General features: G+C 35.8%; 1 protein-coding gene across 1 annotated transcript in view; it reads left to right on the top strand.

Annotated features, from left to right (window-relative positions):
- The window catches only part of LOC110371814 (protein O-mannosyl-transferase Tmtc3), a 123734-nt gene that overhangs the window by 81813 nt on the left and 25787 nt on the right, over positions 1 to 16134 (top strand). The window contains exon 2 of the mRNA XM_021328214.3: positions 8120 to 8256. Within this exon, the coding sequence (XP_021183889.2) occupies positions 8120 to 8256 (137 nt within the window). The remainder of the gene's footprint in view (positions 1 to 8119; positions 8257 to 16134) is intronic.

The raw sequence follows: 16134 nt of genomic DNA, 5'->3' as shown, positions 1-16134 counted from the left end.
TTTAACAATACGCGACTTTGTAAGGTCGCAGTTTCTATTTGCTAAGCCAATGTGCCTTTCATTTTCCACTTATTTTGTAATATTCTTGTTGAATACATCTGCTCGGTTATTTTAGTCCGATTCGTATTGGATGAAAAGCTTTTGTTAGGGTGTCTGTTTCTGATGCTTTTATTTAATTCGTGATATAAAATAAATTGTATCTGATTTTCGAATACAGAACCTCAAAGGGTAAATTAATTGCACATTTCTTGATCTTCGTTCGTTTTCATTGTAATTAACATTTTAATTGTTCAAATATCAGTGATGTTTATTTCTCAATTACATTAAAACACCGTTCTCCGCGTTCATTTTGCCTGGCTACATATTTTTCAAGATACCTTATAACTCTTATCATATAATCGTTTACGTGATATCATAGAAAATTCTAGCTCCATCAAATCGATAAATCACTACCCATACCAACCTACCTACATAAATATCACGATTAGATTCGAAGGGCCGGTAATAAAAGATTATACAGCCCTTTGAAGTTCTTCCTCGTTATCAATAAAAAGTCCAATTTTCGTGGAGTCACCGACGTTGAAGGGAAACTGACACATCGTTACGTGACGGTACGAATCAACTAACAGGTACCTACTGCCTGTTAAAAAAGGGGCAAAAAGAACCTCAATTCTTTGTTGACGGAAATGTTTTAACGTCAAAGTTGAAAATTGTTTTTAATTGAAGCGGGTAATTATTGACTGTGATGGGATATTGCTGGTTTCCTCGTGAAGAGTATAAAAAAACATAATTATCAGTTGTATAAATTGATGTCTTTCTGTGTTCCTCCGCTGAATAGTTCTGAATCAATAAACCACGAAGTCCTTATTACGAAACTATATAATTTTAGTCTTATTAATTGACCTGGTCTTTGCTTGCCTTCATAATTATTTGAATATTACACGAGATTCAATCTCATAGCATTATGGAGTTACATAGCTTTTTTCTCAATGTAGGCGGCTTAAACCAGGGATTATTCCGAGGCGACCTTTCGCTTTGGGCGGTTTCCGCCCCAGTCTTTGGGCGTGGACCTTGCTTTAGACGTTTCTCTTCCCTTTGCGAAAAAACAGCACTTCTTTGTACACAAAAAGAAAATAACTTTTTGGTTTTTTGGCCGGTTTCAGCTTACATAATTAACAGAGCAATTTTATAATTTTGTGAAACAACACAATTTAAATATTTCTTCACTGTTATTTTAGTATACATTTACATAATTAGGTATGTTTTTGGCATTATTAATTTTAATGAGTGGTTGAGTAATTTTGTGTATCTACCTCTACTTATTTATAGTTATATTGTTTGGTAATTATGATTATCATATCATATAGTTTTCACAAATTGGTGGTATAAGTCATATTCTAACATTTACCTTATTATCATAATGAGATATGTACAAGAAAACAGTTTCAAAATAATTTCATAAATAACAACAAATCGCCTTATGTCGTCGCCGGCAATTCTTCAATCTAGTACCTACATTCCTTTAGTTCTAGAAAAAGTCTAACCACATAAAAAAAATACATTCCAGGCTTTTATAGAACACGAAAACAACTAACAAATCCACATTCACCAGCCTCGGGGCTCCGTTAGAGACGATTTACACATTACCGGTACCCGGGAACATTATACATGCCGACTTCGAAATGAAACAGTATACTCACTTTGCATAAACTACGCTATTCTGAAAGGTCTACGATAAATGTGCCCGACAACATTATTTTGGGACTAAGAAATTCCAGCCTACTTATCGTTTGAATACCAAACAAATTATGTAAAGCGATAAACGTATTTTGTTGAGTACCTTAGCTAGTTTATTGAAACCTCCGCTTACGCTATTGATAAACCATTAAACAAACGAAGTACTTACAGTTTCGAAGGTCAAGAGTTCAAATTAATTTACAGTATCAGGTGTCGCGTAAGTAAATGTGCTTTGAAAATTGATCGTTGAGGCTTCGTGCGGGGTAATGTGAGGTGCCCTTTAGTTGCTCGGCGATTCTGTCACCTCCGCTCAGTCGCTATTATTACAACCAGACAGGCGTAGACATTCATCTCTTGAACAAATATAAGGCTGGGACGCCATCTGCCTGTCGGTTTATGCCAAATATGTACAAAATATTGCGGTGTTGTTTAGGTTTGTAGTGCTGGTGTTTGAAGTTGTATCTCTGTATGACTTGTATTAATTGTGCTAAAATATACCCTATTTTCAATAAAGATATTTGACAACCGGGAACAAATCTGAGATATAGTCACCCACAGTTCAGCTGCCCCAATAACTACTATGACCATAACCGCACCCAAATCTAATTCGTTTCGCACACCAATTGGTTCCATATTATCGGATAAAAAACCAGCAGTGCACGCTCAATAGAATAATAAACATTAGCAGACCAAAAACTACCGATTAAGCATGCTCTCCCCTTTATCATAGCAAATTGTCACCCGTGACGTGCGATACGGTGGCAACACTGGCAACGCTGACATCGTTGACATTTCGGGGTGTCTGACACTCGGAGCCCGGAGCTCGGGGTGTCTATTATTTATCATAACCCATCAATTTGTTTCGGTGACTGATGAATGTGCACACCGCAGCCGCAAGCTGCTGGTATAATCGAGCGTTTAATTGTGCTCCCCGCTTTATGCGAGCACTACGTGACGCTCGCAATATCCGCGATGTGGTGTCATTTAAAATTTTGACATACTCCGCTGAAAGCTCTTTTTGTGTTGTATGGAATGAGGTATACAGATTTATTCACTTAGGTTATGATTCCGTTGGCGCACATTTTGTGTAATTCATGTCTGAGTACAATTGCAATTATTTTTTTTAATGTAAGTTAGAGATGCGTTGCATTATAATGAGGGTTGCTTTGCGCGCTGCTCCGAAATCATTTTGTGATACGTTTCTATTAAAAAAAATAAACAGCGAAAATTATAAAACACAAACCATTATAATAAAAATCACTTCGCTATAAGCTGTACAAAAAAAAAATTAAAGCATGTTTTTCCATTTGACAAATCCGAAACATTTATACACGTCCCCCAATCACACAATACGGCTCCCCAATTTACCATAATAACCCCCATTCCCCATGGGGAATTGGTTGGCAAACTGTCCAATCTCAAAGTTTGTGCGCACGGGACTACGAACGAAAGCTAATTCGTAATAAGTACTCGTACGACCAAATGTTTTACCGCAGATCGAATTTGGGCAGTCAATTATTTCGCCAATCATTTTATTTTTTCCTTTAAAAATTAATTAATTTATATTGTTTGCCTTCATAGCTCACCACCTGAGTGTACGATTTTATAAAAGGAGAAAAAACAAAAGCACGTTTGGCGTAGTTTGCTCGTTGACTCGCTAACAAAATACATTATGTGTTTGTGATAAAGTTTAATATGCTTTAGAGTAAATGACGCGACGCTACAACTCTGCGCTGTATGCCTCGAGCCTTACATTTTACGGCAGCATAACTTACTTGAATTTTCATTTTGATAACTGACAAACTTTTCCGTTGTTAAACTGTGGCTGTGATTAAAGTTTTTAAAAATTTGCGAGGTACCTATGCAGCGACCTCTAATAGGATTGGGGAAGTCTGGACAAGTGATATTTATTAGCACACCCATATTGTTGTTGGTGATAAATGTGCCCCCATTATGGCACTACCTCTACCACCTGACATGGAATTTCATTTAAAGAAGAAGCGGCCCATATTGCTCCGTTCCACTTGCTAATTTTGTTAGGCGATGAATCATGTTTATGAGACAGCCACATTTTTGTGCGTGTAACTCCGTGCTCTATAAAACTGATTTATTTATTTATCATTTAAGCAAATAGCTTGTGTGATGCCTGTGTATGGGCAAGTTGTTGGAGCAATTTTTCTGCGTGCTACAATATTGTCTATTTTGTGCGATATGTGCCTAATATTGTGTGCTTGGCAATCAGCTGTATATCATTTTTTGTAGATTTAATGGACCAGGTACAACAAATAGGCCTCTTATTTTTGTTGCTATTTAGGCCCAGTCGCATGCCTGTTTGGTACGTATATTCATAATTGAGTTTTTAATCGTCGTTATTCAGTACGCATTAATCGCGTGTTTCGCGTTAATTAATGTTCTCTGCGAACGCTTGGATAGCAACCACGCCCACTTTTGTTAATGTACCCATTCATGAATGACGTAGTATTAATGCCGTCAATAAACTATCCAGTGACCACGCCTGATGGTAACGAGAAATAATGCCTTCATTAAGATAGGCGTAGGTGAGCCTGAAGGATATAAATCGCGTGAAAGCCGGACTAAAAAGAAACAACAACAAACTATTACTTGAGTGTAGCTGTGTGGAAATATATAAGAAACTGTATATAAATAAGGAAAATTATCTCATTGTGTTAGTCAAAATAATTATACTAAGAAATTATGACTCATTGTCAAAATGGACATCTTAAATTCAAATTCAAAGGAGATTGGGCAAGAATGTATGAAGTTTGGTCCAAATGTCCACCACGAACGAGACCTATATAATTAAATAGTCCACTTAATTTAGAGTAACTTTTACTAAGAAAGTAAAAAAAAAACAATGCCAAAAAAAGTTATAGCCAAAAATGCATTCTTAATTTTCGGTAGTTTTTGTATGTTATCATTATAATTTTTTATTTTATTCCACTTCCATTTCCGCACTTTATCTAAAACTAAGATGAGTAAGACACATTTGCATATAAACAGCCCATATTTTTGCCCGATGGATGTACGAATCTCTAACCAATTGGGGCGCCAGAAGTGCTTGAATATACTCAGCGGTTCCTGGATCTAAGAAAGTTCGATGTAACTGGTGGTGTCTTCTCTCCAATAATAAACAATTCTATTTTGTCAGAAGTTACAGAAAGTACGAAAATCGAACATCAAGAAAAGTAATTGAAAAAATGAAATTGAAAAAATCTGTAAAATGTTGTATTTGATTTTGCTATAACTTTTTTCTGGCATTATATTTTTTTTTACTTTCATAACAAAAAATGTTCTATATTTAACGGGCTATCTAGCCATATAGGTCTCGTTCGTGGTGGACGTTTGGACCGGCATCGCCCATTGTCCTTTATTTATTTTGCGAATATGGGTACATACATGTAGATCTTATGTTATTTTACAAAAGGAGCGTTGACCATATCCTACCAATATAAGGCTTGCAAAATTAAACTATTAAACAAAACAAAAAAACAGAAAAAAGGGAAATCATATAGTTCTAATTATTATTCTAATTCTTATAATTTATCTTCTAAAAATTCTCTTACGCTATCTATACGTAATTAATTATTTATAATACTCGTACTTGGACTTTTGTCTGTTCAAGATACCACCTAATCTTTGGAACTCCCCAGAAAATCATTCCTATAACGAAACAAACCATCCTCCTTCGTATGAGAATAAGCCCGAACACGTGTTCGTTGAGCATGATCTACTTTCTCGTATCAAAACCACTAATTAATATACACGCCACGCTTCCTACTTAAACGTGCAAGTCAAATCTTTTGTTGAAATGTCACGTGGAACACCCACGTGGTTGGATAAAAATATACTCATGAATCAGTTGCAAAATTGTCATATCGTTCAGTGCTCGGTTCTGAAATTTTTATAATATACAATCCTGTATCTACTCCAGCTTTGCAAAGTTATATTTAACCCATTTATATAGCCACAATTACATATAAACAAACATAATATAGCTAACTTATTTTTGTTGGGAAATCATCAAATGATCCCTCATGCTGCACCCACAGCGGTGACATAGTGTCAGACTAAAACCCATCATGTTCCCTCTAAAGCCCTTTATGGACCAAGGCCGCGGTAACTCTTTCGAACAACCCCGCAGCCCCGGCGGGCTTTGGTCCTGGTGGGCCAAAAAAAAAAAAGACGACATGAGCGCACCCTTGATTTTCAGATGTTTTCAGCAGTTTGTTAACTTCGACTCCCGTTTGCACCACTGTGCTAATGTGCACATCTCCAACACAATTTGTCTCTTTCAATTTATATACAAATGATAGACACAGTATGGTGTTTTCAACACATTTAGTAAATGTATTTAGTGCAAGTGGGCCTAAGTCATGGTATAAATTGTGCCATGTCGGCCACAGCGCAGTTTAACAGCGGAGAGGCGTTTGTGCTTGATAGCGATTCCATATGTTATGCAGCTAGCCTGTTCGCTGTAATTTAACTCGAAACATTGTTACAGAGCTATGTGAACGGAGAATTTGTATATTAGGTATTTAAGAAAATAAAAGATTATGACACTTCTTATATAAATAAATATCATGAAACTGGAATAACACATAGGAAGTGGTGAAGGGTGGGCGTTTTGGGGGCTGTCTTTTGTAAATTTATTTTTTTGACGTTCGAAAAGTGCTGTTTTGCAGCCAAGTTTGAATTTATTCTTTTGATTTTTATTTTGATTGACTGTTAACTCCTGGAAAACCAGTTTCATCTTTATGATCAGTTTTTGTGACCTGCCTTGAATAGTTTACCAAATTTATTCATTGAAAATCTGATTGTAATAACCAAGGCTGGCGTATACTACTGCTTACCTCCTTGGAAACTACAAGTGTATTTACACGTCATCCTCCGAGCCTTTTTCCCAACTATGTTGGGGTCGGCTTCCAGTCTAACCGGACTAGTGTACTTACAAACTGAAAAAAAAAATTGAAATGATAGTGCAAGACTGTATACACTATGAGGTACATATACGCAACGAGCGAACTGAAATCGTACCAAAACACGTAAGTCTTTTGAAAGTATTACTTATACCAAACTTGTAGGTTGTTTCTAACTTACTGAAAGGTTCCACTGAGCACTTTGTTTACCGTGGATATATGAAAGTCAGACTTTCTCAACTTGTTAAAGTAAAACATGTTTTACTTCTTCAAGTTAATCCATTTTTAACACGGCTGGAATTTCATGACAGCTTTTGAATTTTAATTAAGAAATACTATCCCTATTGTTATGAAATAATTATATGAGGAAAATAAAAGTTTAAAGATAACTCCAGGATATGAAAACGTGATATTTTTCATTACACTTAACATAAAATGGTTAATTAAATTTTCACATTACAAATAATATTCACTGGAAGTGACATTTAATTAAAAATTAAATTCTCTTTTTAAGCTGTGAAGTAATTTCAAGTATTCATTAAAATATGAAGCTGAAGACTTTTTCAGGCCATTAGGTACGTGTACCTACTACCTATCTACTAACTTTGTTTTACGACTAAAACAAAATTAGAAAATACAGTACACAATAACTTGTTGAATTTCTGTTGTAATTTTTAGAGATACCTATATCCGACTTTCAAATTTATGAGGCCAAAAATATCGACAAATTCGACGGATTATTCGACCATACCGTGGAAACTAGACCACCACCTAACCACTAGCTTTGATAATTCAATTAAAGACCTGTAATATGATAATTTGTATATATTTAGCAACAAATTATTAAATAATTTAATTTACCAATACCAGCTGATATTAATTGACAGATTGATTTGTAGACGATAATTGGATTATGAGCTAATCATACATTCAAATCCAATTAACGAATACGTTAATTGACCTTTAAATACAAACAAATACGATCTGTAGGTGGTTTGTATAGAAATGTAGATGAAAATCTCATTTAAATGTCAGTTCTCTAGCTAGTGGTTTATTAATATGACGTATAATTTATCATTCTATAATTCGATGTGTATTGCTAAAAAGCTGTTCCCCGAAGTTCTACCTGAATCTCAATGAAACTTCTTCCCGCACCCGGATAAATATAAACCTGTGTCTTCACACAATCGAACACAACGTCACCATCGAATAGTTACATGCATATTAGTCTACCAAATGTTCTAGCTTTAAAACGCATCAACGTCCAAAGTATTTTTCTAAATGGATTCGTCATGATGTATCCGAACAATATAACATTCTGCAATACCTACACAAATATTCCCATAACTATTTCTTCCGTACAACTCATATAAAACATTATGTACCTCTCTATATTGAATGTTAACCATATCTAAAAAGCTAACTCAACATTTCGTCTCTTCCAGGAACAATCGCACAAGTCATACCGGCCGCTGACGGTGCTGACCTTCCGATGGAACTACGCCATCCATGGTCTGCAGCCCGCTGGGTACCATCTAGTCAACTTGCTGTTACACGCTCTCGTGTCGCTACTGTATTACAGGTAAGAAGTTTGACGGAATAACAGACACAAAATTAATAACATAAATGGTTACTAAATACACACACATAAATAATCACTTACACAAAGCAGTAATTAAATAACTATAAAACTAAATATTACTCACCTTGTTGGTAAAAAGTAAGGAAAACCCCAATTTATTCAGTAATTTCAACACACGCAATCTCATAATTTCGTCTGTCTATAAAACTCTGCAGACAGAACGTCACACAAGCCACAGACAAATTATGAATATGCAATTAAAAATCCCATGCAACACAAAATTAGTGTAACAACTAATTACGAAGCGGCCGACGAGATTTCCCTGATTTTCATAACAACACAAACTTCCACTGTATTCAACTTTTTGTTTTATAGTGAGAGCAAATTCCAACTTTTGATTGTATAAGGGAAAATCGGCAGTGCGCAGCTAAACTCGGATCTCGTTAAAACTCCAATGACTTTACCACCTAAATAGGATTGATTAAAGAACGCAGGAAGGCTTAATTGGATGAGAAGGGCTTTCAAATCTCTAGTGTTTGAGAGAATGAATAATTATTTCATATTTATTCACCCTTAGGGTGATGGAAAGAGTTTTAATTGAATCAGGCTGGCCAAATTGTACTATGAAGTATTAGTTCTGTTATGGTTATAATAGCGGAAGGAGATAGACCCTTATAGAATGGATAGTGTTATCATCACCCATTTAAAACTCAACATGATGATCAATTACAGCTATTAACAATATAACAGACTTAACCTTAGTAGCAAAATCTTCATTTTGCCCAAACATTACACTATTATAAACTCTTTTGCAAAAAAAACGGGCACCTATGCGAAATCTTAGTTTTAAGGACTTTACGTGTATTTCAAAGGGTTTTATTGATTGTAGTATGTTTCTAGCATCAAAAGAGTTAACCAAGCATGCGTGAGAGTGTATTCTAAATTTGAATTTTGTACGATTGCTAAGAAATTTGTTAAACCTTGTTTTGGACTAATTGCTGGCAGAAAGTTCGTCGGTGTTTTGAAAAGTTTTTGCAGTGATTTTCAGGAAAATGATAATGCAGTTTTAATTAATGATTACTGTACTTTTTTGTTTGATCAAAACCTTTTTGAAAAACTATGCGTATTTGATAAAATTTTCACCTGCTCTAAATGGGCTATACTGATGAATGATGACAATGTTAAGATTTTCGGTATTTTAGTGTAAAGCGTTCTATTGTTTAGATATTGTACCCACGTGTTTTAAAATATCCCTTTCTCATAAATAAACACTATTTAGAGGAGTATCAGTACTTTGAGCTGCGACAAAACCAATTTAAAGTAAGCAGTGCCGATCACAACTCGTCTACTATCGGACTGTGACATTTAAAAAATACCAAATTTTGTGATAAATGTTAAAATTAACCACATGAAAAATGATGAGGAGGGTTAAAGCTATCTAAAAAGTCAAATTATTGCCGCGTTGAAGCTCTCGATAACTCCATAGGTATCGGGTTACTAAACGATGATTTAGCTGAAAGGAGGTCAAGAATTCAAAATTATTGGCCAAACGCATGTTTCTTAAGAAATGAGCAGATAGCCAATTATTGTTATGATTTAAGCAGGAAAGTGCTGTAGATGCCAGAAAATCTCGATGCAGGCAACTTTATTTAATAAAATGTCCGTGGGATGAAAACACGCTATTTGAACGCTAAGACTCATAGATCTTCAGAGGTCTACGGAGTTTCCCAAGAGACGAGGTTGTTTAAAAATCAGTGATTATGAGACCTTAAGACCTCGTGCTCACAGTATATGCGCTGCTTTCTGTATTTTGTAGAATTTCAAGACTTTTAAAAATGTCAAAGTCTGATAGGAGACGAGTTGTGATCGGCACTGCTTACTTTAAATTGGTTTTGTCGCAGCTCAAAGTACTGATACTCCTCTAAATAGTGTTTATTTATGAGAAAGGGATATTTTAAAAGACGTGGGTACAATATCTAAACAATAGAACACTTTACACTAAAATACCGAAACTTTTAACATTGTCATCATTCATCAGTATAGCCCATTTAGAGCAGGTGAACATTTTATCAAATACGCATAGTTTTTCAAAAAGGTTTTGATCAAACAAAAAAGTACATTAATCATTAGTTAAAACTGCATTATCATTTTAGTGAAAATCACTGTAAAAACTTTTCAAAACACCGACGAACTTTCTGCCAGCAATTAGTCCAAAACAAGGTTTAACCAATTTCTTAGCAATCGTACAAAATTCAAATTTAGAATACACTCTCACGCATGCTTGGTTAACCCTTTTGATGCTAGAAACATACTACAATCATTAGAACCCTTTCAAATACACGTAAAGTCCTTAAAATTAAGATTTCGCATAGGTGCCCGTTTTTTTTGCAAAAGAGTGTACATATAGTGTAATTTAAAACAGCAATAGTACCTCAGCTATATAGGAGCAGTCTGCACTATTTTTGTTCATGCTACATATCTAAAACGAAATAGAGAATTCAAGTCCTCTTACACTGAATATTTCAGTCCTTTAAAATAGGTGGATCAATACAAACATTTACGTAAACTGTATTTCTAAGTAATCCATAACTGGCTCACACGGTGACGTAACATTGATTAATACTGAAGTCCAATCAGAGTTGACCGGCATTGTTAACTTCTAATTGATAATTGAATGGCAAAACTTTGAATGGTGAGGACTCTATAAGCTGTATGAGCCGAAGTGGGCGTGGCTTGTTTAATTATTCAACACAATAAACCCCTGATCGGCTGGTTTAAAGTTGTTTACGAGTGAATTTTAATTAATTTTTACACGGCGGAATTGAGTTAGCGCTCGCAGTGTGGGGTTGAAGAAAGGGTGGTGTGAATCTCGGTCGCGTCGATGATTTTATTTTGCAAGGCTGCTCGTTATCCTGGCACGCGAATATTGCACGCACTGCTGTGTGCTGACGTACGATTCTGATTGATACACGGACATGTTCCCTTAAAAATCTTTTCACCGTTTGTATTTCCAGTCTGAATATTGAAATAGTGGTATTTTTTTAGCAGAGGGATATCGGAATCCAAAGAATATATTTTTAATGAAATCCGTATTGACCTCAATCCTCTGGTATGGCAACAGAGAGCCGAAGAAACAAACGACCTACAATTAAGATCGCATCAAAGTTAACTGAAACACTAAAATACATAATTAATGAGTGTAAACGAGCTCGCAATACACATTTGATTTGGTTGTTATTGCTTTTAAACAGAAGTGTAATAGAATGCCGGTGCTGTTACCATTAATAAGTAGTTATAGGATTTGGGTCAGGCTTGCAGCGGCATCGGCCGCGGTGCCGAGGCCACCAACTGCTCCAGTTAAGCCAGTTTTAATCAGCCACCCGTGCGCCCGATCCCCTTAGTTACTGCTAATTACGGATACTTGCTGTCCACCGCGAACTTAGCCCGGCTTATGCTCAATATCCAATTTGCCAACATAATCCTATTAACGATTTTCGAGCACTCATTATTATTCTAGTCCGGCGGACAAGTTACGGAACATCGCTGTGGTCCCCGTTTGTACATGTGTATTTACAACTTCCCTTTGATAACAAACCCATGGAAACTGTTACAATTCGATAGCGAACTCCAAGTGAAAGGAAAAGTTTTAGCTCAAGTCCGCAGCGGTTCCGGATTTTGAGAAGGTTCGCTTTTGTGTGAAGCAATTGCCTACGAGTAGGGGAATATGAGTAGGTACCTATACAATGAAGGAACCTTATGTAAAACACAAAACATATAGGAACAATATATGTGCCTTGCGGATGTATAAAACCATAACCAAATATTGCCGTAGACTAGAGTAGTTCCATCCAAAATGTGCCGACATTCCAAAAATATCCGACCGCTCTTAACATAGCGACTGGCGGCAAATATCGTCGGTATTTCTGTCCATTTCGGCTTAGTGCGGGTCGTGGGGACGGAGCACTACAGCCTATACCCTTCACGGTGTTCAGGAGGTGTTAAAATTCACGCGCAAATGACGCATTCAGACCCGACAATAACCGGGTAACGAAGCACGAACATCATTCTAATCCGCTGAAGTTCTGACTCGGGGACGATTCAGAACGTTCAATACCGGCCATTGCAGCAAACTAGGAAACCTGCGCGCAATACAATATGACGACATCAACTTGTTTACGCCACTCAAAAGTTTTTAATGTGCTTAGTGCGGCGCTCACTCCAATCATATTAGAGTATCAAGCGGAAATTTTAGGCTGCCACATTATTTGCAACTCGAAAATGTTCAACTTCAAACTTATAATGGAATTACTTTCGAATTCATGGCTCGCTGCTGTTCGCATGCGGAAACCCTAATTTGAAAGTAATGCATGTTGTAATATAAAACTTCTTGCGTTTACCTGCGTTACACATCCTGTAGATGCAAGACACGTATACCCCGTGTATTGCAGTACTTTGTATAACAAAACAGCTCAGAGAGATAAAAGTGATACAACTGGGAAACAGGAGCACAGAGCAATTACCTAGAAAAACAGTAGGTAGAGTTAATAACGTTAATATTAATTAATGAAATATTCGCGAAAGTTAGATATAACCGTTAAACTCTCGCCGGAATAATAATGAAAGCAACTTGAGCCAAAGTAAAGGAATAGGCAAACAAGAGAATTTGTTACGTAAGACACGAAGGCTGTTTGGGCCATTCATAACGTAATGGAGCGAGAGAGGCACCGGAGAGCGCAAAACTTTTTACCGCCGAGTTAAATTAGTTTTTCATAGTATCCGTACATCTCCTGTCATACAGTTACTTGCGGCGCCGGCGTTTTGTCTTATTCCATGCGAGTAATTAATTACATTTAGTAATTAATTTACTCATAATGCGAGTGTATCGTTATTCAGGAATAATTAAGCCATTTATTAATTAAAACTCCCTAGATGCGTAATTATCGTTTGAGTGTGGAGGCGTCGCTCCGGGCTCGTAATGTAACTGTGGTTCAATGAAAAACGAATCGTGGAGCAACCGAGTGAACGCTGCGGATGGGAGCAAAATGTAATCAAACAGATGGAAGGACAAAAAAGTTACCCTAACAGCACCCCCTATTTGGCAAAACCGTAAAAAACCTAAACGTTAGGTACGTTTTGCTGTTGAACACATTTGCATACGCATATTTGCTTTCACTCAGTTTTATTAACACTGAAACTTTTTAGTGTAAAGTCTTTATATCGGCATGTTTTATCATTTTTCGGTTCTCTGAACTTGATTTAAATAATTTTCTGAAACATTATATAAAATTCCTCTTCTATAAAAATAAATGTCATATTCGTTAGTACTAAATGTAAGTCTAAAAATATACGTAGTCGCAGTAGGTTTCGTTATAAAATATATCTTGGCAAGGAAGTATGCTACATAACCGAGCACGCCACCGAGATAATTCAGACATTTGAAGTAAGTACGTGACGTCACAACCCGTCCGCCGTTAACCTGTAACCGCTCCCAGCCATACAACACACACATAAATCGTCGCCGGAGATAAAACTAAGAACAAACAGAAGAGCGCAATAAATAGAAAAATATAAGAGCAGTAAAAGTTATATGACGAAGACAAAACGGCTGCGACGATTTGCGATCCCCGGGGTTCCATTACGGGTACATATTGTTTATTGCTTCCGTATTTTTCTGGTGATGTGGTACATGCGGTTTGGTGACATGGCCAATGAATACATTATGTCTGTTTGATGGATTGCTGTGTGGTTACACGGAGCGTTTGGCGGCCCACGCCTGCTGCCAATTAGGCCGATATGTGTGTCGGCCGATCCCTGATTGTTGAGAGTTCCGCCGGCTACGATGACGAATGACGCTTAATTATCGACGATGCTTCGCTCTTTGCTTTGGTAATGTTGGTATACAAGGATTTGTTTGTCATTGTTTCTGTTGACTCGTTTATGAATCTTTGTAGATTAAGGTGTACTCTCGTCCCTACATCATTTTCATTTTTGCATCGGCAATATTCATATACTTAAGGCATGGCACTATTTTCAAGAATGATAGTGTTAACTTCGAATATCATTCTTAGGAACAAATCTAAGATACATTTTTTGATATTTCTGATATGTGTGCCATATTTTTCCGTCTCACTTCGAGAGCAAGATAAACGAGCCGTTAGGCTAACACTTCATTTGTCAAAGGAGGTTGAAGGGTGTGCGTGAAAGTGATGAACATCCACTTTTTCGCCAGTATCTGTCGTTAATTTGAATTTGTGTCCCACGACCAACAGTGACAAATCACGTACGGTATCATTTTTCAAAATATTTTTTATAATTTAAAAAAAAATTGGTGTGTTTGTTTTGATACCAAATAAAGTATATTATTTTTGCGATGTAGCACATAAAGTGTACAATATTCAGTGACTCATTCATGAACAAAAAAGCATGTAGGTATCTTACGACACTTTTCCCTGTGAACCTAAATGATATACGCTATGACCAAATACTTATTCAAGCAAAACAAATACATACAAAAATGTAGGTACGTAAATAGAGAACATACAGGCTTTTATTCAGTGCACATAGTTCGGATCCTCGTCCCACATTCACGATTCTAGGTGTTATTTTAATAAATAGCGTTCAATAGGACGGAACGCCTTTCATGCCGCGTCAAGTATTTTTCAATTCATTCGAAGTACATAAAATAACTATAAAAAGCTTTGTAAGTACTCAGTCTTATTCTAGTGTTGCGTTTTATTTAAAAACGTAGTTCCATGAATCTTAATTAAGTTTCTAGGAAATGTTGTTTGCGGTGACTTGGTGTGTTAGTAAGGATAATTATGTTTTTTTACTTTTCTGATAAAATATATTTGAATATGTAACCCATATTTTACCAGCATGAGAATTTTCTACACTTTTGATTGTCAGGATTTTTCCGTTTAAATTTATTTTTTACGTAATATCACATCACAAATTATCGGATATTTTGTAGCTACAATAAAAACTTATATTACAACACTTTAAAATCCCATATCAATACAAATATGCAATCTCAAACGTTATATCTATTCATTTAAAAATTCCAAACTGTATTCTACGAACTAACTGAAATATCATTCCACGCACCCCGAGCCAGAGGTGGTTGCCAAAAGCTTTGGTAAGCCGAAAAAATAGTACAAAATATTCGGCTAAAGCACAGCTCTATTTCTGCCAAATTGAGAGTTACGGAGAAATAGTTTGTATATCAAAAGTATTAACTATTCGTTAGCGAGTTGTATATTGACGTAAATTTGTTAGTCAGCTTTTAGCTTTTAGTGCCTGATGATTAACTATGGTCTAAAATTCGAGAGAGGTAGGTATAGTCACAATAGTCTCTAGTGTGTGAAATACATATTGGAAAATGAGGAATTTCTGTAACTTATTTAAATAAGTAAGAAATGATAAAGATGTGAGACAAGAAAACACACATCTGTTTTGGCATGAATATTCATTTGCAAACAATTTATTCATGAAATATATGCAAACAATCATGCTATGGTAGATCTCTGTGTATCAAATGACTTGACAGACTGCAACATGTAGTACCTAAGCAATTTCGATCTGAAAATTTTATTCACAAAACTAATTATTTCAAAATTGCATTCTTCTTGGATTATTTTTGAAAAGTGCAATTTGTAATACATACAATAAGCAAATTGCTGTAATTACATAACCATCAAACAGCGATCAACATCAAAAACCAATTTAAATGGTATGGTATAGTAAGGTAAAAGTTGCCGTTGTTAAAGAAGAAATACTTCTATACTACTATAATAAACAGAAAATAATTCATCCATTTATGTTTCCTTGAAATCGTGGTCATCACATTCCAATAAAAGAAATAAATGTTAATTGTCTTAC

The sequence above is a fragment of the Helicoverpa armigera genome, chromosome 10 (assembly GCF_030705265.1).
Source record: "Helicoverpa armigera isolate CAAS_96S chromosome 10, ASM3070526v1, whole genome shotgun sequence".
Taxonomy (NCBI): domain Eukaryota; kingdom Metazoa; phylum Arthropoda; class Insecta; order Lepidoptera; family Noctuidae; genus Helicoverpa; species Helicoverpa armigera.
Note: the sequence above shows the minus strand (reverse complement) of the source record. Positions and strands in the feature narration are given on the sequence as shown.